Genomic DNA, 22,419 nt, shown 5'->3' with positions numbered 1-22,419 from the left:
ATGATGAACGCAGCGGTAAAGGGGGCGGGGAACAAAGAAGGGGGCGGTCGGGCGATAGCCTGCAGCTGGCCGCACCACGGTGGTGTGGTTTCGCCTGCCGCGGAGTAGCCATGCTGCACACTATCGCGGGCATAGTGCCACCGTAAAAGGTGCTATTTCCTGCTCTACTGCCGGTGATAATGTTCTAAACATTATTGCTGGCAGTGGTGCGCCGGCCTATTTCCCTAATCCCTTCCCTAACTCCTCCCCGACTCCTCCCCTCCACCTAATATGAATGCTACCGCCACAATAAGGACCTAATGCACACGATAACGGCCTTTCGTGAGTTGTAAAATAACCCCTTAGACAGCAATATCAGCATGCCAATGTAATACAGAGTCGTGTGACAAAAGAAAAAAAACTTGAACAATTAGAAATTCCACATTAAAAAGAAAATAAGCAAAAATTATCCATAATCGACTCAGTTACAAAGAAATATTGGGAGGTAACAAATATCAACGCAAGAAGTTAAGCAATTTAAATTAAAGGCAATATTTGAGGAGACAACAGAGTATACAACTTTATCTGCCTGAACTAGCTAGCGAGTGTTATCAGATGCCAAATGTGAATTAAGGAAAAATCTGAGTTGAGAAGGTTAAAAAAAACATATCTATTATTTTGGAATCTAACTACGCATTTACAAGGGTAATGAATTACAATATGAGCACCCATTTGACTAGCTTCTTAAGACATATCCAAAAAACGCTTTCTGCGCCTTCGGGTAGCCTTGGTGATATTGGGATATATCCATAATTTTTTACCATAAAATAACATCACGATTGCAGAGAAAAAGTTTTAGAACTAAGTCCCAGTCGGATGGAAATACAAATGCAACAAATAAAAGTTCCACGATATTTCATATGATCATTTGCAGAAGATTCCAAAAAGGCATAAAGATCAGTGACAGGATTTACTGGACGTGAACTATCCAAAGGTATATTTGAAGATGTATTAGATTTCCTCTCCTGAGAAGTGAAGTAAATCCGAGATATTGGTGGAAGTGTATCTGCTGAGAACAAAAGAACTTCTTGCAGGTATTTCTTAAAGATATAACACAAAGATATGACACAAGAAAAATTTAGTACTCTCAAATTTAACATTCTGAGAGAATTTTCCACATTTTTCAGCCTTTTAATATTTATTACATCGGACTGCGCAAGACCATTTTGAACCATTTGAATTTTTTCAACATTTTGCTCCAACAGTTAACTAAGATATGAGAGAAAGAATCCATAGCTTAAACAGAATGTTTCGTTTCAATCATCACTGATGTTAATGAAGAAATAGAATGTTACAAGCGCATCCCACACTGAGTCCAAGGTAATAATATCAGGCTTCATCAGATTCAAAGAAGAGATAGCACTAGCCAAACTGTCCTTGTGATGATTACCCGAACCTTCAGGGGGCCGTGCAGCTTCCTCATACTGTTCTGGAGCGGACACCTGGAGAAGACCCAGATGTTCCACTGGAGTAGCCACAGAATGCAGCAAAGATGGCAGTATCAAACCTCCAGGTAGGCCCTCAATCCCAACAACTAAAGAATATGCCTCAGCAACTGCTGGCACCTCCAACCCAGACTGGCTGGCACATCAAGATCCGAAGTTGGTACATGCGATGGGGAAGAGGGAGTTACAGGTGCACCGGGGCTTAGTGTGACTTGCATATCCAGCAGGGTGGAGTGCATTCTCCACCAATGACTGCAACAGATGCTCCCAGTGAAAACCACTCCGTTGGGGCGAAGAAGCTCTCAATGTGCTGCTGAACGGCTCCAGGTAAGGGGGGTGCCAAGGATACTTCCTTTAGCCATCTTTTTCTTATAGTATGCGGCATTAGAAGTCAGAGGGGGAAAAAAATTGAGCGCAGAGAACAGAGCTTCAGACGCTGCGTCCTCTCCTCAAGAAATCTGTTCCTTGAGATCGCCCAGTTCCATATTTTGCATGCTTCCTTGCAAAACATCAAGGACCTTATTCATCAGTGTTTGCTGATGTGGTACATAGCTTCCTAGACTATCTGGATTTTGAGTACTATTCCTTCCTCCCATGGTTTGATTACTAGAAGACCTTTCAATATGGTTATCAGTTCCAGAAGGTTTATGTATAGTTTTTGCTCCTGTATGCTCCAAGTCCCCTGACAGCAACAGTACTGAAATGCAACCCCCCCCCCTCCCTAACCTTGAATAGAGGCAGCCATAATTAATATTTGATGAACTTGCAGAGGATGAAAAGGCTGCCCACAAAGAAGATTTGAAGCAGAAGTTAGAGTGTTTGTGAGGGCAAAGGTAGCGCCGGCGCCATTTTGAATACTGGCAATACGGCCGGAGTGCAGGAGGTCGCTCCCGGACCCCTGCTGGACTTTTGGCAAGTCTTGTGGGGGTCAGGAGGCCCCCCCAAGCTGGCCAAAAGTCCCTGGGGGTCCAGCGGGGGTCTGGAAGCGATCCCCTCACTCGGGCCGTAATGTCAGTATTCAAAATGGCGCCAGTGCTACCTTTGCCCTGTCACATGGTAAGGGCAAAGGGCCATCGGCGCCATTTTTTTTAGCGCAGCTGATAGCATGGGAACGGGAGATCGGTCCCCGCGGCCCCCCTGGACCACCAGGTATGTGTAAAAAGTTTTGGGGGGGGGGGGGTCAGGAGAGTGGGAGAGGCTAAGGGGGTAATTTTAAAGGATCGGGGTGGGGTTTTTTTTTAATCGGCGCGGGCCTCACAAAAAATTTAGTGATGTGAATTGGAATTGGAACCGATTCCAATTCACATCTCGTAACGATCAGATTTCCAACCCCCCCCCCCCCCCCCCCCCCAGCCGAACCCGATCGTTAAAACGATCGGGCACACGATTCACATCTCTATTAGCTATCGCCTTGTCACATTGTTTCGCCGACTTCAGATCGTTAGACACTATCATCCTAAGGTCTCTCTCCTGCTCCGTGCACATCAGCCCTTCACACCCCATCAAATACAGTTCTTACGGATTTCCACACCCCATATGCATGACTCTGCACTTCTTGGCATTGAATCTCATCTGCCATATCTTCGACCACTCTTCCAGCTTCCTTAAATCCCATCTCATTCTCTCCACTCTTTCCAGTGTGTCCACTCTGTTGCAGATCTTAGTATCATCCACAAAAAGAAAAACCTTACCTTCTATCCCGTCCACAATGTCACTCACAAAGATATTGAACAGGACCGGTCCCAACACCAATCCTTGCGGCACTCCACTTAACACGACTCTCTCTTTAGAGTAAGTTCCATTTACCATCACACATTGTCTTCTGTCCGTCAACCAATTTGCAATCCAGGCCACCACCTCGGCACTCACTCCCTAAGCTTCTCATTTTACTCACAAGCCTCCTGTGCGGGACCGTATCAAACGCTATACTGAAATCCAAGTAGATGACATCGAGCGCACTTCCTTGATCCAATTCCCTAGTCACCCAATCAAAAAAGTCGGATTTGTCTGACAGGACCTTCCCTTGGTGAATTCATGCTGCCTCTGGTCCAGCAATTCTTCTGACTTTCAGCAGCGACTCCATTGTTTTTCCCACCACTGAGGTGAGGCTAACCGGCCTGAAGTTTCCAGCCTCCTCTCTGCTCCCACTCTTGTGAAGCGGGACCACCTCCGCTCTTCTCCAATCACTCGGCACCACTCCCGTTTCTAGGGATCTATTGAACAGGTCACGCAGCGGACCCACCAGCACATCTCTGAGCTCCCTCAGTATCCTGGGATGAACCTCATCAGACCCCATGGCTTTGTCCACTTTCAGTTTTCCTAGCTCTTCCCATACATTCTCTTCTGTAAATGGAGTTTCATCTACTCCACTCCCCTCCAGTTTCTTGTTAACTAGCGATGGCCCTTCTCCAGGGTCCTCGTTAGTGAACACCGAACTGAAGTATTCATTTAACATTTCTGCCATTTCTTCGTCTCTCTCCACACATTGATCCTTTTCACCTTTGAATTTCACTATACCACTTTGGACTTTTCTCTTTTCTCTGATGTAGCTGAAAAATGTTTTGTCACCTCGCTTTACCTCTTTGGCAATCCTTTCTTCCGCTTGACTTTTTGCTGTCTTGATTACTTTCTTCATCTCCCTCAGTTCCACCAGATATTCTTCCTTGTGATCCTCCCTTTGGGATCCATTACATTTCTTTTTTTTTTTTTAATTTATACTTTATTAAATTTCTTGACATTTTACAATGCACATGAAATAAAGAAAATTTTGATTTACAGCATCAATAATTCAAAGCAAAAATACTTTCACTAACATTTAAATAAAAATGTAAATTCAAACACATCAGCCCACTTTATAGGGGAACCATCCAAGGAAATAATTTGTAAAAGAAAAACAACTCTCATATCAACATGTTCTAATAGGACATAAGAACATAAGAAAATGCCATACTGGGTCAGACCAAGGGTCCATCAAGCCCAGCATCCTGTTTCCAACAGTGGCCAATCCAGGCCATAAGAACCTGGCAAGTACCCAAAAACTAAGTCTATTCCATGTTACCATTGCTAATGGCAGTGGCTATTCTCTAAGTGAACTTAATAGCAGGTAATGGACTTCTCCTCCAAGAACTTATGCAATCCTTTTTTAAACACAGCTAGATGAGCCTATAATACACCAGTTATTTATTCCCAAATTCGGGGATTGCTACTATGTCCTGTCCTCCCTTATCTGCAAGAAAAACTTCAAGGTGGGTAGGTTCTGAGAAAACAAACTTATTTTTTTGATAGGTAACCAAACATTTACAGGGAAATTTGAGATAGAAAGTCGCCCCAAGAGCCAGAACTTTCAGTCTCAAAAGTAAGAACTGTTTCCACCTTGATTGTGTATATTTAGATACATCTGGAAACACTTGGATTCTCTGGCCACAAAAACTGAACTCTTTATTCCTGAAGTACTTTTGAAGTACCAAATTTTTTTCCTGTTCCAGACTGAACACCACTATTAAAGTGGCTCTAGACTGGATATCATCCACTGAGGCCTCTAAAAATGCTGTTAAGTTGGGGTTATCAGTAGATGTAACATCTGTTTCCCCCTCTGGTGCCAATACCTCCCTTCTCTTATTTGGTATATAATACATCTTAGATATAATTAACTCTTTTATAATAACCCAAGATTTCCCTAGTATATTTACTAAACAATTCTTGGGCTGATAATAATCTTGTATTGGGAAAATTCAAGAATCTTAAATTTTTTCTTCTCATTGCATTTTCAAGTCCCTCCAATTTTTGTATATAATTAAAGAGTCTTTTATAAAGGCCGTCCCAGTGGCTTGCAATGCTGTAATTTGCTTTGTAGATGTTCCACTTAATGTTTCTAGTTGTATTATTCATTTACTGTGGTCTTCCAGATTTTTCCTTGTTTCCATAGTAAAACTGGAGGATTTGACCATGACTAAAGATAACATCTTTTCCATTTTAGTAACCGCCCTCCAAACATCTACCAGGGTAATATTTTCAGGATTGGCTGTCTCTTCATTCAATTCTAAACAGTTATCAGATATCTCACTGCCTTCCACATTTGTGAGACAAGTCACATCCTGACCTACTAGTAGATCTGCTTTAGAGGCAGATGATGTTAAAGCCAATTATTCTTAGCCCCATTGTTAACAGCAGAAATATTGGGATTCTGGTTCATGGCAGGACTAGTTGAGGCTCCCGATGAGAATGAACTATCCGGGATAGCCTCCCTGGAGAGTTTACTCACCCGTCTGACAAGATGTTGGCCATCGGCCCAAGAACTTCTTTCCTGGTTGGAGCAGAGACCACCATTCTTGCCTTCCTCTTCCTTCCCATTGAAGTCCACTCTCTCGCAGAGATATTTTGCTTAACCAAAATCTCTCCCAGGGGTGCGCCCCTTTGGCATGTGGCTTCGGCAGCACGCCAGTAGCTGCGCGCCGCTACACCTGAGTTTAAGTAGATGCAGCCAGGGCCTCGATGACGTCAGAGGTAGGTGGGTTCAGGTCGGGTCGGGTAGGCAAACCTCCTTCTCACCGTCCGTTCCAGCCAAGCGGCTCCTAGCACGCTGATCACACTCACAGTGTGCCTCTCCTCCTCCAAGGCTCCCACTTCCACGCCGCTGCACCCGAGTTTAAGTAGGTGCAGCCGGGGCCTCGATGACGACAGAGGTAGGCGGGGTCAGGTCGGGTCGGATCGGCAAACCTCCTTCTCACCGTCCGTTCCAGCCAAGCGGCTCCTAGCACGCTGATCACACTCACAGCATAGCCTCTCCTCCTCCAAGGCTCCCGCTTCCACGCCGCTGCACCCAAGTTTAAGTAGATGCAGTCAGGGCCTCGATGACGTCAGAGGTAGGCGGGGTCAGGTCGGGTCGGCAAACCTCCTTCTCACTGTCCATTCCAGCCAAGTGGCTCAGAGCACGCTGATCACACTCACGGCGTGCCTCTCCTCCTCCAAGGCTCCCCGGGATCCTTTACAGTTCTTAAATGCTGTTCTTTTAGCTTTTATTTTATCAGCCACCTCCTTTGAGAACCAGATAAGTTTCATTTTTCTCTTGTTTTTCTTTACTTATCTAACATATAGATTAGTTGCCTTGGTAATTGCTCCTTTTAGTTTGGCCCACTGTTGTTCCACATCTCTCTTGCTCTCCCAGCCTTCTAGTTCTTCCTCCAGGTACTTCCCCATTTCAACAAAGTCCGTGTTTTTGAACTGCAAAACTTGGGTCTTCATGCGACTTCTCCGTATCCTGTTTGTGATATGAAACCATACTGTTTGATGATCACTGGTGCTGAGGTGGGCACCCACCTGGACATTAGAGACATTATCTCTGTTAGTGAGCACTAAATCTAGTATAGCTCCCTCCCTCGTGGGTTCAATTACCATTTGTTTGAACAGAGCCCCTTGCAGGGCATCCACAATCTCTCTACTACTATTAAATTCTGCAGAAGGGATTCTTCAGTCTACATCCGGCAGATTACAATTCCCACTTCTCCCTTCTTTCCCATCTTTTGGATGTCTTCAACCAGATCTCAGTCAAGTTCTTCCATTTTATTTGGAGGCCTGTAAACCACTCAAATAAAAATGGATGCCCCATCATCTTTTTTTAAGTTGGCCCATAGTGCTTCTTCTTTGCTCTATCTTCCTTGCACCTCAGATGCTTGGATATTGTTTTTGACGTAAAGAGCCACTCCTCCCCCTTTTCTGTCCTCTCTGTCCTTCCTTAACAAGTTATAGCCTGGTATGGCCGTATCCCAATCATGAGATTCCGTGAACCACGTCTCCGTGACAGCAACAATGTCCAAGTCCGCCTCCACCATTAAGGCTTGCAGATCTGGGATTTTATTGCCCAAACTGTGGGCATTTGTGCTCAAAGCTTTCCAGCTTTTCTCGTTCAGGTTACTGCTTTCCTTGGACTCCTTTTGTGACTTATTTAACTGAGTTTTGATATCCACTTCACCATTTTCCATTGCATCTAGTTTAAATGCCTTATGACATAGGATTTGAATTTATCTCTTAGGATCCTTTTTCCTGCCACAGACAGATGTAGCATATTTTTCGCTCCATAAGACGCACCTGACTATATGATGCACCCAGGATTCAGAGCGGGAAAATTAAAAAAAAAAAATGGTGTGCTAAACCGGCTCTGTTCCCGGGCATCTGTGCGTCTTATGGAGCAAATTAGGGGAGGGCATAAAATGTTTTTTTTGCCCCCATTCCCCATCCCAACCCTTTAAATTTAGTTAACTACAACCCCCACCCTCCTGACCCCCCCAAGACTTGCCAAAAGTCCCTGGTGGTCCATCGGCGCTGCTAGCCTTTGCCCTCACTATGTCACAGGGGCTACCGGTACCATTGGTCGGCCCCTGTCACATGGTAGGAGCACCAGATGGCGCCGGCCGTCCATTGCTCCTACCATGTGACAGGGGCCGACCGATGGCACCGGTGGCACCTGTGACATAGTGAGGGCAAAGAATATCGGCGCCATTTTGAATACTGGCAGCCGACGGCCCGAGTGCAGGAGATCACTCCCGGACCCCTGCTGGACCACCAGGGACTTTCGGCAAGTCTTGGGGGGGGGGTCAGGAGGGAGGAGGGGTTGTAGTTAGTTTTTATTTTTAATATTCACTCCATAAGATGCACAGGTATTTTCCCCCCACTTTTGGGGGGAAAAAAGTGCGTTTTATGGAGCGAAAAATACGGTAAGCCATCTTTGACAAAGAGCTTTTTACTGTTCCATACATGGCCCCAGCCTCCAAAATATCCAAAACTTTGTTCCTTACACCAGGATTTTAGCCATACATTGAAGTTATTAATATGGCTTAGCTTCTCCTGTCCTTTTCCATGAACAGGTAACAGTTCTGAAAAGGCAATAGTCTTCGCCATGTGACTAATCTGCTTCGCTAGAGACTGGAAATCTCTCTGAACTGCTTGGATACTGTTTCTAGCAAGGTCGTTGGTTCCCAGATGGATGATAATATCAACTTTAGAGTCTTTGCTTTCTTCTTTGATCTCTTTGACTATCTGAATAGCATTTCTGCTGGCTGATGATCCTGGGAGGCTTTTAATTGTAGTGTTTCCCTTGAAAAGAGTTCCCAGATTAGTGCCTCTGATGACAGTCACCCAGCACAATGAGCTTTTTTCTTTGGTAACTGATTGTATTATGAAATTTCTGTATGCAATGGCTTCTGCCATTTTTGGAAGGATAGGTGACATACTCTGGCTCTCTTCCAACAAATGATAGGAGTAGGAATCAAAACAAGTATCAAAAAATGTACTTGTGTAACAGGTCAGGCATTCTAGGCTCAGGTTTTCCCCCAGCTGGAGTAGAACCAGACTCCAGGGCAAGGCTAGACTGGGTCTTCTGCCTATACCAGCCATCTCCTCCACAGATTGAGCCCTTGGGTTTTAGTAGCTGGAACATAGCACAGGTTGGGAGCTGGAACAAGGTACTGGCTGAGAGCTGGAGAATTGCCAGGAGCTGGATACAGGCAGAGACTGGATACAAGGGCTGCAACCAGAGGCAGGGCCAACTAGAGACAAGTCCTGGGCAACAAGGATTGGACAGGTCAGGACAAGACTTGGACAAGGACAGGACAAGGGCTGGACCATGGAGCAGAGCTAGGACCACAAACACATGTAACAAGAGCGTCTTAAAAACCTGACTATTCAAAAATGCCTTCTATTTGACAGAAACTCCCAGTTCCCCATGACTCCGATAACCAAAATAAGTCTTGAACAATAAGCCCCCCTGTGGGAAATATGCGCTTGCCAGCAAGCCATTTCATCAGGTTTAAACACTAACTTCCCTTCTCCCTGACATTTGCCTGAATAAAAGCATCACTTGTGCTTAAGCCTCTCTGCCTAGGAAAGGATACCTGTTGGCCCTGAATTCCTGGGGGAGGGGCTGGGTTTTCCCTAGTCAGAGGCAGGACAAAGTCAGGAGGTATAGATTTCAGCAGCCAATGATATGATCCGTGCACACCCCCTGAGCCAAAGCCAATGGTGTAATGACTCTTCTGTTGCTATGGGAAAGTAGCCAATCATGTAATGACACATCATCTGCCTTTGTATGAATGTACAATAAAAGGAAGAGGCTCGTGAGGGCAAACCCTCTTTGCCTCTTTGCTTCTCTCTTCCTGCCTGCCATGAAAGCTGTCTGATAGGCCTCTTCATTACTGCTATATCTGGTGACCGCCCAGATGTGATGATAAACTCCATGCTTATTTCGGCTGGTCATAGCCTAGGTACCTACCGTTCAACAGATTTGCAATCGTAAGTATTTTTAAGGTATTTTTTAGTATTTTTAAAAGTATTTCTCAGCAAGTTTGTTCCCCACACTCGTAAGCATGGGCAGTGATTTATCTATGCAGCAGAGGCTACATGCCAAGCAGCTGCAGAAAATCATCAATAATCATTATTTCATCACCAGAAGAAAACTAGCGCAAGTCAGCCTGGGGGACTTAGAAAAATTAATAAGTGAAATAGCTTGCCGTTGCCCTTGGTATTCCATGGAGTCTGGAACTCTAAATACCCAGAATTGGATTTCAATCGGCAATTATCTTCATACGGCTCCCAGAGCTCCCATAAAGCAAAGATTAATATGGCAAAAATGTACAGAAGCCATCGAACACATGGTAGAAAAAAAAAGGTTTAAAAACAGCAGTTTCAAACCATGTGCTTTTAGAAGCAGGCAGACATACCCTTCCCCCATCTTCTCAGTCTTCCTCAGAGACAGCAAATTCTTTGTATCCTCAGCTCCCCATACCTACACCCAAAGCACAAGCAATTCACACCTTCCCCATTTCTTCAGAAAAGCAACCCTTGAGAACAATAGAGCCAAGACCTGGCCTGGGTGGGGTGATTAGCATTGAATTTCAGCAGAAACTGCAGAAAGAAAACCTTACAGAAACAGAATTGTTAGAAGGACTTCAAGCCTTCCCCATCACAGAAAAGAACCATGAACAAAGGGGGACAGAAAATGAAATAGAACATCTGGGGACACACAATCACATGGCTCCTGTGGCTTCCTCTGCATCCACCTCAGAGAAAAGACCCCAGGAAATAGAAAACACTGAGGTCAGAAAAACTAGCCTTCCTCTATCTTGCCTGCAAACCCCTTTCCCCACTAACCACTCCCTGAACATTCATTTGCCATTGCCTGAGACAGTCATTAATTCTGCATCATCAATTTGTGCAGGTAAATTACCATCTCAAACCACTGCTCCCGGTAACAATTTATGTGCAGCGGTCAGCATGGGATTCCACCTTGAACATGGAAATCTCACAAGGGAGGAATTATTGAAAGGGATTCAAGCCTTTCCCATTACAGAAAGAAACAAAGAACTAGGTGTGGCAGCAATAGAGTTGAGTGCAGCCCGGAGTGCCATGTGCAGTGACTATGCCCACAGGTCTTCAAAGAAATCAGCGTATAAGACCTTGGGCCAGGCAGCTGCACTCCTGTGTTACAAGCAAAGAAAATATCAATATGAAAAAAAGGATTTAATTAGACTCCTGTGTTACAAGCAAAGAAAATATCAATATGAAAAAAAGGATTTAATTAGACTCATGCGTTACAAGCAAAGAAAATATCACTATGAAAAAAAAAATGGTTTCTATTAGTATTTGAATTCAGTTACAAAAAAATCTGCATACTTTGAGAGTATTTTCCCCCACAAAGTGAATGCTGAACCTTATGTTACAAACTGTACTGAAATTTGAATAATATACTGTATAAATTACATGTGAAAATTTCCCTTTTGCAAAGTTTATTTGGCTCACATTTAAAATGACTCCATTTCTCTGAGATTTAAGTTTATAGTTTGAATTGCCAGTGCACAGAACTTCTACTTTTATTGTGATTTGCCCTACAGGAGAAAAATAGAACCTGTCTGCAAGGAATCAGTACTTGCCAAGCCATTGTCTGTGGTCAATTGTTAAACAAAGCTATCTTTAAGTTCCTATTGACTGAAGGATTAACTCCTTGGGTGCAGTTCTTTTCTTTTGAGAAACACTGCTCCTCCCCCCCTTTTCTGTAACTCTTGCTAGCCACTCATGGGGGAGGGAGGGAGAACTTTTGAAAAAAAAGAAAAACTGGACTTAGTCCTGCAATTTCTCTCTCTACTTTCTATATGTCTTTAATCTTTTAATACTTTCAAACTTTAGCATGCAGCAGACAGAGCTGAGCAAACAGCGTGTTTAATTTCCTATTCTAATAATTATAAGAAGAAATTCTATTCTGATATTCCACATTGAAAGTAAGCTCAGAGTATTATTGATTGCAACCTGGAACAATAGTTGCAATCTATAAAGTAATGATGGTGTCTCCACTAGGAGGCGCTATGTTATTCTACAAGTTATATTATATTATTGTTTTAATAATTCTGTTGTATAATAGTTTTTATTTTTCAGATCTGCGGTCCTCATGTCTTAAGGACACTTCAGTTTTATTTTCTTTTTCACAAAATTTTTACAGAATTCTGAACCTTAAAATTTTTACTGACAGAGGTTGCTACATATAAAGCAATCCCTCCCAAACCTTTTCTTGCAAATCCAAATTGATTTTATTAAATTGAATAATAGAATTGATTTCTTCAAGGTTAAAAAAGTAAGAATTTCACTTTAATCCTTACCTTAGTAATTTTTTGCTGTATGCCAGTTTTTAATATTTTCCAGATTGACGCTGCCATGAAGAGATGTGAAGATGAACACTTTGCAGTTTATTTTAACATTTTTCTAACGCCTTTTGACTTTTGATTCTTGATCTAATTTTGTTTTTGATAACTTTTTGATAAGATTTTTAGCTCATATTATGTGTTATCTGTTGTCTGTCTTGATGCAAGAAATATTTGCAGGATGGATGAATATGTGTCAGTTTTGTGTAAATTAATATTTGCAAGATGAATGAATATCTGTCAGTCTTGTGTAACATATGTTTAATGTAATGTCTAATATACTTGTCATTTGATTCAGCTTACAGCAAATGACTTTTCCTTTAAACGATTAATTTACATTTATTGCTAATTTACTGAATGAAAATTGATCACTGCATAAAAACTTTCTTGATAATGGGGTTACGTTCTGAAAACTAAAAATGGCTCTGCTTACTGCAGCCATTTCTTTGCATGAATTTTGTCAATAATTGAATATTAAATACGTATTTGGCATCCCCTACAACACCACAGGGCAAGCCATTGTGGAGAGAGCCAATCATACCCTTAAGAGCTCTTGAAAACAAAAACAAAAAGGAGGGATAATTGCCCCTGGACTTCCCCCTAAGAAGGACTGGCTGAACAAGAACAAAGTATTGTTTTAAATCACTTTAAATCATCCAAACATATCAAATTTAAGACCACAGCCATGAGTAATCATTATGGGACTAGGGTTAGTCACCCACAGCCATCAGTTTTGTATAGAATATGTAATGTCTGGTACGGTCCCGTTCCCTTAAAATGGGGAACGAGGATATGTTTCTCTGCTTGCTTCCACAGGTATCAAGCCGTGGAACGATGGAAAGGTGTCCAGGTCTACAGGACCCGATCCCCAACTTCTCCCTGAGCCTCCACAGCCCTCAGAAGGACAGAGACCGGACTCCTTGCAAAAAGCAGCACCACATGACCTGGGGACAGATCAAGGCCCTATCCAATCAATCTGCACAACTCTTAGAACAGCAAGGCCTTGAGAAAACTCCAGAGAACTTATTAGCCGTTTCTCTTGCCTGAATGCCAACTCATTAACAATTGTGTTCTGCATCCTCCTCCTTTGCCTTATTTCTCCAGCTATGGTGATTTCAGAACAAGGACTCTGACAGAACAACATGCACAGAACTTTTCACACCTGTTGAATCGAACAGACTGTTGGATCCGCACACACATGCCAACCCAAGCCTGCGGAGAACTACTGATGCATGCTGTACCATTTAACCTTACAGTATGGACTAATTATCCTTTACAGAGAGGTTTTCATTAACTCTCCAGTTAATAATACCATACTACACATTGGTAGCTGTATTCAAGAGACTGCCGCTCTTTGTTGGGACTATGATACAGGGGATGGGAAAGGGATTCAGGTGGGAAATATCCATATTGTAACTGAACTTTTGTATTAATCACTGAACACTTACATAATTATACCACATATGTATGCAATTGGCAGATTTCAGGATGGGCAGTGGGAGACCCAAGCAGGTACAGAAAGTATAGAGGGGATGAAGGATTTACCTTTTGTAGTTATATAGCCCAAATGATAACCAATGACATGTCCACTAATCTGTTAGGAAACATATGGATGTTATGTGGGCATAGAGCATATATGTACCTTTCCCCAAGATGGAGAGACAGATGCACTTTAGGCTACATCCTTCCCTCGTACTATGCAGTCAAAAATTTACCCAAAGCAAGGCTCTGTAACAAAAGGGAGGCGATAAATAATCCCATAGAAAAGTATACAGAAACTCAGATAGCTAGAAGCCTGTTTCCCCCAATGGGAACAGCTATGAATTACAGAGACTTACACATCCTAGCTAACTGGACGACTGCCATATTTAATCAGACAGTCCATGCATTAAAACTACTTACAACAAAAGTTTCTCAGATTAGAGAAGTAGCATTCAGAACAGCTATACCTTACAAACCATGTTAGCCTTAAAGGGTGGTGTTTGTGCATTAATTGGATCTCATTGCTGTGTGTACATATCAGTTTATAAAGCAAACCTCACACATACCACAGAGCAGATAGAAACCATGGTTGCTGATGCACCACTTTCAGACAGAATACCTACTTCTCCATGGGACTGGCTATGGTCCTGACTCCCTGATATTTCTGGTCTCAAAAGGGTGATTTCTATTATAATTACTGTAATTATCTTAATTATTTGCCTGTGATGCTGTATTCAGTGCATACCCAAACCTCATATCCATATTGAAACCTTGCTCTCAGCCCGAATACAAAGATGTCTTGTAAGATGCCTAATAGGGAATCACGAGCCCTGCAGCGTTGGCACACCACCTGCACCAGCTCTGGGTGATATGGAGATTCAGAAGCTCATCGGTGGCTGGCACACCACGCCGAATCAGCTTTCTTCTCTCCATAATCCCTCTTCCCCTATTTCCAGCCCATACCAAGACATAACAAATTTCAGTAAGGGTCTAAAGCTTTACTGAGCTGCTTAAACAAAAACAGAAAGGGTGAGATGTGGGAAATATGCGCTTGCCAGCAAGCCATTTCATCAGGTTTAAACACTAACTTCCCTTCTCCCTGACATTTGCCTGAATAAAAGCATCACTTGTGCTTAAGCCTCTCTGCCTAGGAAAGGATACCTGTTGGCCCTGAATTCCTGGGGGAGGGGCTGGGTTTTCCCTAGTCAGAGGCAGGACAAAGTCAGGAGGTATAGATTTCAGCAGCCAATGATATGATCCGTGCACACCCCCTGAGCCAAAGCCAATGGTGTAATGACTCTTCTGTTGCTATGGGAAAGTAGCCAATCATGTAATGACACATCATCTGCCTTTGTATGAATGTACAATAAAAGGAAGAGGCTCGTGAGGGCAAACCCTCTTTGCCTTCTCTCTTCCTGCCTGCCATGAAAGCTGTCTGATAGGCCTCTTCATTACTCCTATACCCCCCACTTCACAAACCCCTATAATCTAGATTTGTTTTCATGTTATTTGTCTACCATTGTAATACTTCCGTTTATTATGTTTGTCCACCTTGTAACATTTTCTCACATTGAATGACAGTATATAAAACATTTAAATAATAATAATAAATAACAAAGAACACAGACTAGGAGGCCTATGCAGGCCACAACACAGGCAAGTGTGAAGGCCCCAAGGCTGGGCAAGGTGACCAAGGAGGCTGCAGGACAGGCCAAAGAGACCACAGGACAAGGCAGGTAGGTTGAGAAGGCTACAAAGCAAGGCAGGAAGGCCTGGAAAACCACAGAAAAAGGGAAGAAGGCTAAGAGCAAGGAAAGGCAGAAAAACCAGGTCAAGGAGTCAATGTAATCAATGAAGGGCTAGGACTATATAGGGCTGGTCTTGCTGAGTCATGAGATCAATGAGTCGGTAGCAAGAGTATGTGTTTCATGAGAATCTCTGCAGCGGGGAGGCTGCCTAGCTGGCACAATCATGACAACTTGAAAAAATGGCTGCAGCAGAAGAAAGAAAGCAAACATCCTCTTGCCTTGGTCAAAGAAAAATGACTGCAGACACTTGTGCATGCTTGGAAAAACTTCAAAGTCTTAATGAATTATGAGAGAGCATATTTCACTTCAACACCATCCAGTGACATCACCCCACTTGTGTGGCTGAATTTAGTCCTGCTTGTCCACAGAGAATATATTGTCCTTATTATATAATACATATGTCCTTGAGTTACACAGATTTAAGTGGCAATATAAGCTGATCCCATCAGAAGCTTCACTATCTCCTTCATTGTGAATTAGGATGTTGGGTCTCATTGGATAACTTAAAGCATAACTATTCTTCTCAGGCATATTACTGCAGTGGAGCTAGTTACAATTTGCATTTATAAAATGAGCTTCATCTAAATGGGGCACAAAAGTCACAGCTGCAATACAGTCAATGTGCAGAGTGGAAATTTAGCTACCAGCTTTGGTATATGCTCTATGCAGCAGTAGCCAAAGGTCAGAGGAAAAAGGAACAATTCTATAATTTATCTAATTATAGTTGGGCAAGTTAAGACTGAGAATCACAAATACAGTCAGTTGAAAAACAAGAAAAGATCTCGAGAATTTTCTTGGTATATCAGTTCACTGTTGTAACCACTGGACCACATTCCCTCCTTTCTTATATACTCACCGAGTCTGTGCATGACACAAGCTATTAATGACAACAGACTTGCCACCTCCAGTGGGCCCAACCACCATTGTAGTATGGCGCGTTAACATGGTCTCATACATTTGAACTACTTTATCTACCTGTAAAACAAATGTAATTTAACTGCAGGTCTGTTTGATCAAATAAATTATTACAACTTCATAATTTCAAACTTCAAAATTGTTTTTCCCCCATTATGATCCTCATTTTTTAAGGTTCCATCAACTCCACATAAACACAGAGCTCAATTCACCAAGTTCCAGATGAGAAAATTATTCATTCAAAAGATCTTTACTGAGTATAGCAGATAACTATAAATTGCATCCTATGTTTAAAAAGTAACTGAAAGGTTCTGCATATTTTGAGAAGATGAAATAAACACCGTTCATGCAGAATTTCAGGTTGTCTGAGTAAGTGTAGGACAGGCATCACTGCATCAGAGAACACAATATTGTACAAAATGCATACATGGTATTTAAATCTAAGTCCTCAGCATTTACTTTTACCTGCACTGGTAGAAGAATGTAATTGCCATCCCTCAATGCTTCTTCTACAGCATCATTAAATTTAGGATAGCGAACACGAGGACAGTCTAGTCCAGGAAACAAGTCAGAAATCAAGCCAAGGAAAAGAGGAACATCTTCAAATACAAATTTAGGTAGGTTCATGTCTCTCAGTGCCCTCATCAACACTACATCCTAGATAAAAAAAAATGGAGAAAAAAAACAGAGGATAGCCTCTTCTCTGAATACAGACTTGAATTTATAATCAATGTGTATTTCCTTTGGCTTCTGTGCATAGCCAAATATTACAGAACTAGGTTCATTTAAACAGTTATATTTTTAACATTTTTTCAACAATTATTTTAGCAAATCAGGCTCTAAGTCATGGCTAATAACTTTTCCCACAATCTATATAAATAAAAATGTTAAATAGTTTGTACGTCGTCGCTAATCTCGCCAACCGCTTAACCGAATGCGTTCAAAATTTGCACACAACATTCACTTCCCATACGGGAAGGATCTTATACACTTACATTACATATAGGTCACACCTGTGACAGGTAATACAAGTTTAAAAATTGCTTACACAAAACAGCGACATCTGGTGGCCTTCAGCGCAAGCGCAACCTCTTACACGTTTCACACACACTCACACACCACACCCCACCCCCACACAGGGCTATTGCCTTTCATTCACACTCCCTCATAACACACAGAAATTCACACTCATCACACCACACACCCTCACCCACACGCCTGTCAATGTCACTTACTTCACCCACCCTCCCAAAGCACACCAAAATACGAATTCCTGGCTGCTATATTGGGAAGCCACGCATTTAGCACACCCTCCGATTTTAATTTAAAGTACCCTCTTCCACCCACCCACGCACTGCACTCCGATCACACACTACACCTGAAACAAGTCCATGCTTCTCCACCGGCACCACAGGAACGGTCCGGGACACATCGCATTCATTAGGGCCGTCGGATGCCAGCAACCAAAATGGCGCCGGCGAACCTTGCCCTTACTATGCTATATGGAGACAACAATGACGTCGGTACACCATGTGACATAGTAAGGGCAAGAGCCCATCGGCGCCATATCCTCAGCGGACATTTGCCCTTACTAGGTCAGGAATCCTGACGCACCACTTTCACCGGTGAAGTTTTGCGACATGGCAGCCGGCGGAACAAACCCTAGCACACACCCTCGCCACCGGCTGGCAGTTTACACAGGTAACCGGGGAGGAGCACGGTAGGGGACCGTTCTTATTTTCTGCCGCACGTTTTTCACAGGGGGGGGGGGGCACTCATTCTCCTCATCTCCCGAGAGGAGGGCTGTAGCGTGGGTTGCTCTATTTCGCCGGGTTGGGGGGGGGGGGGGCCAGGAAGGTGTGCTTGCATATTTAAACTATTCTTTGCTGGTGCTGTTCATTTGGGGTAAAAAAAAAACAAACAAAAACACACAAACTGTAACCTGTTTTTTCAACTTAACCAGGCTCAGCCACTGCAACGCGTGGCAGGGTACAGCTAGTGGTAATATACAAAAGAAGGTAAACCCGGGTATTACATAGATTATCACAGAATATCTGTATGCATACTTTAAGCATTTATTGCAAAATCATTTAAAAAATTTTAATACAATTTAATCATATATAAATTGTTCACTTAAAAAAACTCATAGTAGGCAAACATTGAAATTAATGCATAAATTCTTCACACACAGAAAACCACAAACATACATATATCACATGCATATAAAAATTGCCAGATTTTTTACATATATTTTGTTACAAAGTTCCTAAATACCCAACAATGGGCCCATGTTTTGCCAATAGCTTCATCAGGGGATGTAAACATCTATATATATTTCTATCGCTGATACAATTCTCAAGTCTTCACATTATCATCACAATGCATGTATATTGCACAAAAATCACCTGGACCGGATGGGTATGCATCCTAGGGTATTGAAGGAACTCAAAAATGAAATTTCTGATCTATTAATTAAAATTTGTAACCTATTATTAAAATCATCCTTTGTGCCTGAAAACTGGAGGGTGGCCAATGTAACCCCAATATTTAAAAAGGGCTCCAGGGGTGATCTCGGTAACTGTAGACCAGTGAGCCTGACTTCATTGCTGGGAAAAATAGTGGAAACTATTCTAAAGATCAAAATCATAGAGCATATAGAAAAACATGGTTTAATGGAATACAGTCAAAATGGATTTACCCAAGGGAAGTCTTGCCTAACAAATCCGCTTCATTTTTTTTGAAGGGGTTAATAAACATGTGGATAAAGATGAACCGGTAGATGTAGTGTATTTGCATTTTCAGAAGGCATTTGACAAAGTTCCTCATGAGAGGCTTCTAAGAAAACTAAAAAGTCATGGGATAGAAGGCGATGTCCTTTCATGGATTACAAACTGGTTAAAAGACAGGAGACAGAAAGTAGGATTAAATGGTCAATTTTCTCAGTGGAAACGGGTAAACAGTGGAGTTCCTCAGGAATCTGTACTTGAACCGCTGCTTTTCAATATATATATAAATGATCTGGAAAGGAATAAGACGAGTGAGGTTATCAAATTTGCGGACGGTACAAAATTATTCAGAGTAGTTAAATCACAAGCGGATTGTGGTTCATTACAGGAGGACCTTGCAAGACTGGAAGACTGGGCATTCAAATGGAAGATGAAATTTAATATGGACAAGTGCAAGGTGTTGCATATAGAGAAAAATAACCCTTGCTGTAGTTACACGATGTTAGGTTACATATTAGGAGCTACCACCCAGGAAAAAGATCTAGGCATCATAGTGGATAATACTTTAAAATCGTCGGCTCAGTGTGCTGCAGCAGTCAAAAAAGCAAACAGAATGTTAGGAATTATTAGGAAGGGAATGGTTAATAAAACAGAAAATGTCATAATGCCTCTATATCGCTCCATGGTGAGACCGCACCTTGAATACTGTGTACAATTCTGGTTGCCGCATCTCAAAAAAGATATAGTTGCGATGGAGAAGGTACAGAGAAGGGCAACCAAAATGATAAAGGGGATGGAACAGCTCCTCTATGAGGAAAGGCTGAAGAGGTTAGGGCTGTTCCGCTTGGAGAAGAGACGGCTCAGGGGGGATATGATAGAAGTCATTAAGATCATGAGAGGTCTTGAACAAATAAATGTGAATCGGTTATTTACACTTTCGGATAATAGAAGGACTAGGGGGCATTCCATGAAGTTAGCAAGTAGCACATTTAAGACTAATCGGAGAAAAATCTTTTTCACTCAACGCACAATTAAGCTCTGGAATTTGTTGCCAGAGGATGTGGTTAGTGCAGTTAGGGGCGGATTTTCAGAGCCCTGCTCGCCTAAATCCGCCCAAAACCGGGCGGATTTAGGCGAGCAGGGCCCTGCACGCCGGTAAGCCTATTTTACATAGGCCTACCGGCGCGCGCAGAGCCCCGGGACTCGCGTAAGTCCTGGGGTTTTCGGAGGGGGCGTGTCGGGGGGCGTGTCGGGGGCGGGCCGAACCGCACGGCGTTTTCGGGGCATGTCGGGAGCGTTCCGGGGGCGTGGCTACAGCCCGGGGCGGCCCGGGGGCGTGGCCGCGCCCTCCGGACCCACCCCCAGGTCGCGTCCCGGCGCGCAGGAGGCCCGCTGACGCACGGGGATTTACGCCTCCCAGAGGGAGGCGTAAATCCCCCGACAAAGGTAAGGGGGGGGCTTAGACAGGGCCGGGTGGGTGGGTTAGGTAGGGGAAGGGAGGGGAAGGTGAGGGGAGGGCAAAAGGAAGTTCCCTCCGAGGCCGCTCCGATTTCGGAGCGGCCTCGGAGGGAACGGGGGTAGGCTGCGCGGCTCGGCGCGCGCCGGCTATACAAAATCGATAGCCTTGTGCGCGCCGATCCAGGTTTTTAGCAGATACGCGCGGCTCCGCGCGTATCTACTAAAATCCAGCGTACTTTTGTTTGCGCCTGGAGCGCAAACAAAAGTAGGCCTATTCACGGAGTATGAAAATCCGCCCCTTAGTGTAGCTGGGTTCAATAAAGGTTTGAATATATTCTTGGAGGAGAAGTCCATTAACTGCTATTAATCAAGTTTACTTAGGGGTAGATTTTAAGAGGCGCGCGAACAGCCTACTTTTGCTTGCGCATCAGACTCAAGCAAAAGTACGCTGGATTTTAGTAGATACGCGCGGAGCCGCGCGTATCCACTAAAATCCTGGATCGGCGCGCGCAAGGCTATCGATTTTGTATAGCCTGCGCGCGCCGAGCCGCGCTGCCTCCCCCCGTTCCCTCCAAGGCCGCTCCGAAATCGGAGCGGCCTCGGAGGGAACTTTCCTTTGCCCTCCCCTCACCTTACCCTCCCTTCCCCTACCTAACCCACCCACCCGGCCCTGTCTACACCCCCCCCCTTACCGTTGTCGGGGGATTTACGCCTCCCGGAGGGAGACGTAAATCCCCGCGCGCCAGCGGGCCTGCTGCGCGCCGGGCCGCGACCTGGGGGCGGGTACGGAGGGCGCGGCCACGCCCCCGGGCCGTAGCCACGCCCCGTACCCGCCCCCAAAACGCGGCCGACACGCCCCCGAAACGCCGCGTCGACCGGGCCCGCCCCCCGACACGCCCCCCTCCGAAAACCCCGGGACGTACGCGAGTCCCGGGGTCTGCGCGCGCCGGTAGGCCTATGTAAAATAGGCTTACCGGCGCGCAGGGCCCTGCTCGCCTAAATCCGCCCGGTTTTGGGCGGATTTAGGCGAGCAGGGCGCTGAAAATCCGCCCCTTAGGGAATAGCCACTGCTATTAATTGCATCAGTAGCATGGGATCTTCTTGGTGTTTGGGTAATTGTCAGGTTCTTGTGGCCTGGTTTGGCCTCTGTTGGAAACAGGATGCTGGACTTGATGGACCTTTGGTCTGACCCAGCATGGCAATTTCTTATGTTCTTATGTTCTTAGAAGAGCATATAAAAGGTTGCTATATGTCAACCGGGAAAACCTGTTAATAAATGTAAAAAATCCTTTGTCTAGGCTTGTGTGGACATTAATTTTCTCTTGTTATAAAGGGAGGCTTACATCCATCATTTACAATTATTGGTCTATTTTGGAGGATGATGAACTCTTTCGAAACCCACCAGTTTTTGTATTTAAAAAGAATCATTCTTTGTGGTATATTTTAATATCTACTACAGTTCCAACAGTTGAAGACAGAAAAAATAACCCAGAACAATACAATTGTGGCAAATGTTCTATTTGTTCCTATGTCTATGAAACTAATACATTACAAATACCCTCTACAGGATACACATATTCTTTGCCTGGTAGGTTTGATTGTCACATGGCTCAGGTTATCTACGTAGTTATTTGCCCAAGTAAACTGATGTACAGTGGACCCTCGAGTTACAACCGGCTTGACATACGAACAACTTGGGTTACAACCAAAATTTTAGTTTTGAGTTACAACCAAAGTCTTGAGTTACAACCTGAATGCCGGCCAAGGCCATGTGTATCCGCTCCTGTGTGCGGTTGCTTCTAATTGGACGTTTTTTCCTGTCAATCGCATTTTTTTGGGCTTGGTGGGTGGGACTTCTGCTCTT

General features: G+C 43.7%; 1 protein-coding gene across 1 annotated transcript in view; it reads right to left on the bottom strand.

Annotated features, from left to right (window-relative positions):
• DNAH10 (dynein axonemal heavy chain 10) overlaps window positions 1-22,419 on the bottom strand; it is a 952,322-nt gene that overhangs the window by 430,616 nt on the left and 499,287 nt on the right. Inside the window, 2 exon segments of the mRNA XM_029571350.1 lie at window positions 16,313-16,431; window positions 16,837-17,028. Of these exon segments, the coding sequence (XP_029427210.1) occupies window positions 16,313-16,431; window positions 16,837-17,028 (311 nt within the window).

Source organism: Rhinatrema bivittatum, chromosome 11, assembly GCF_901001135.1.
Source record: "Rhinatrema bivittatum chromosome 11, aRhiBiv1.1, whole genome shotgun sequence".
Taxonomy (NCBI): domain Eukaryota; kingdom Metazoa; phylum Chordata; class Amphibia; order Gymnophiona; family Rhinatrematidae; genus Rhinatrema; species Rhinatrema bivittatum.
The sequence above is the reverse complement of the archived record's forward strand: the minus strand, read 5'-3'. Positions and strand labels throughout refer to the sequence as shown.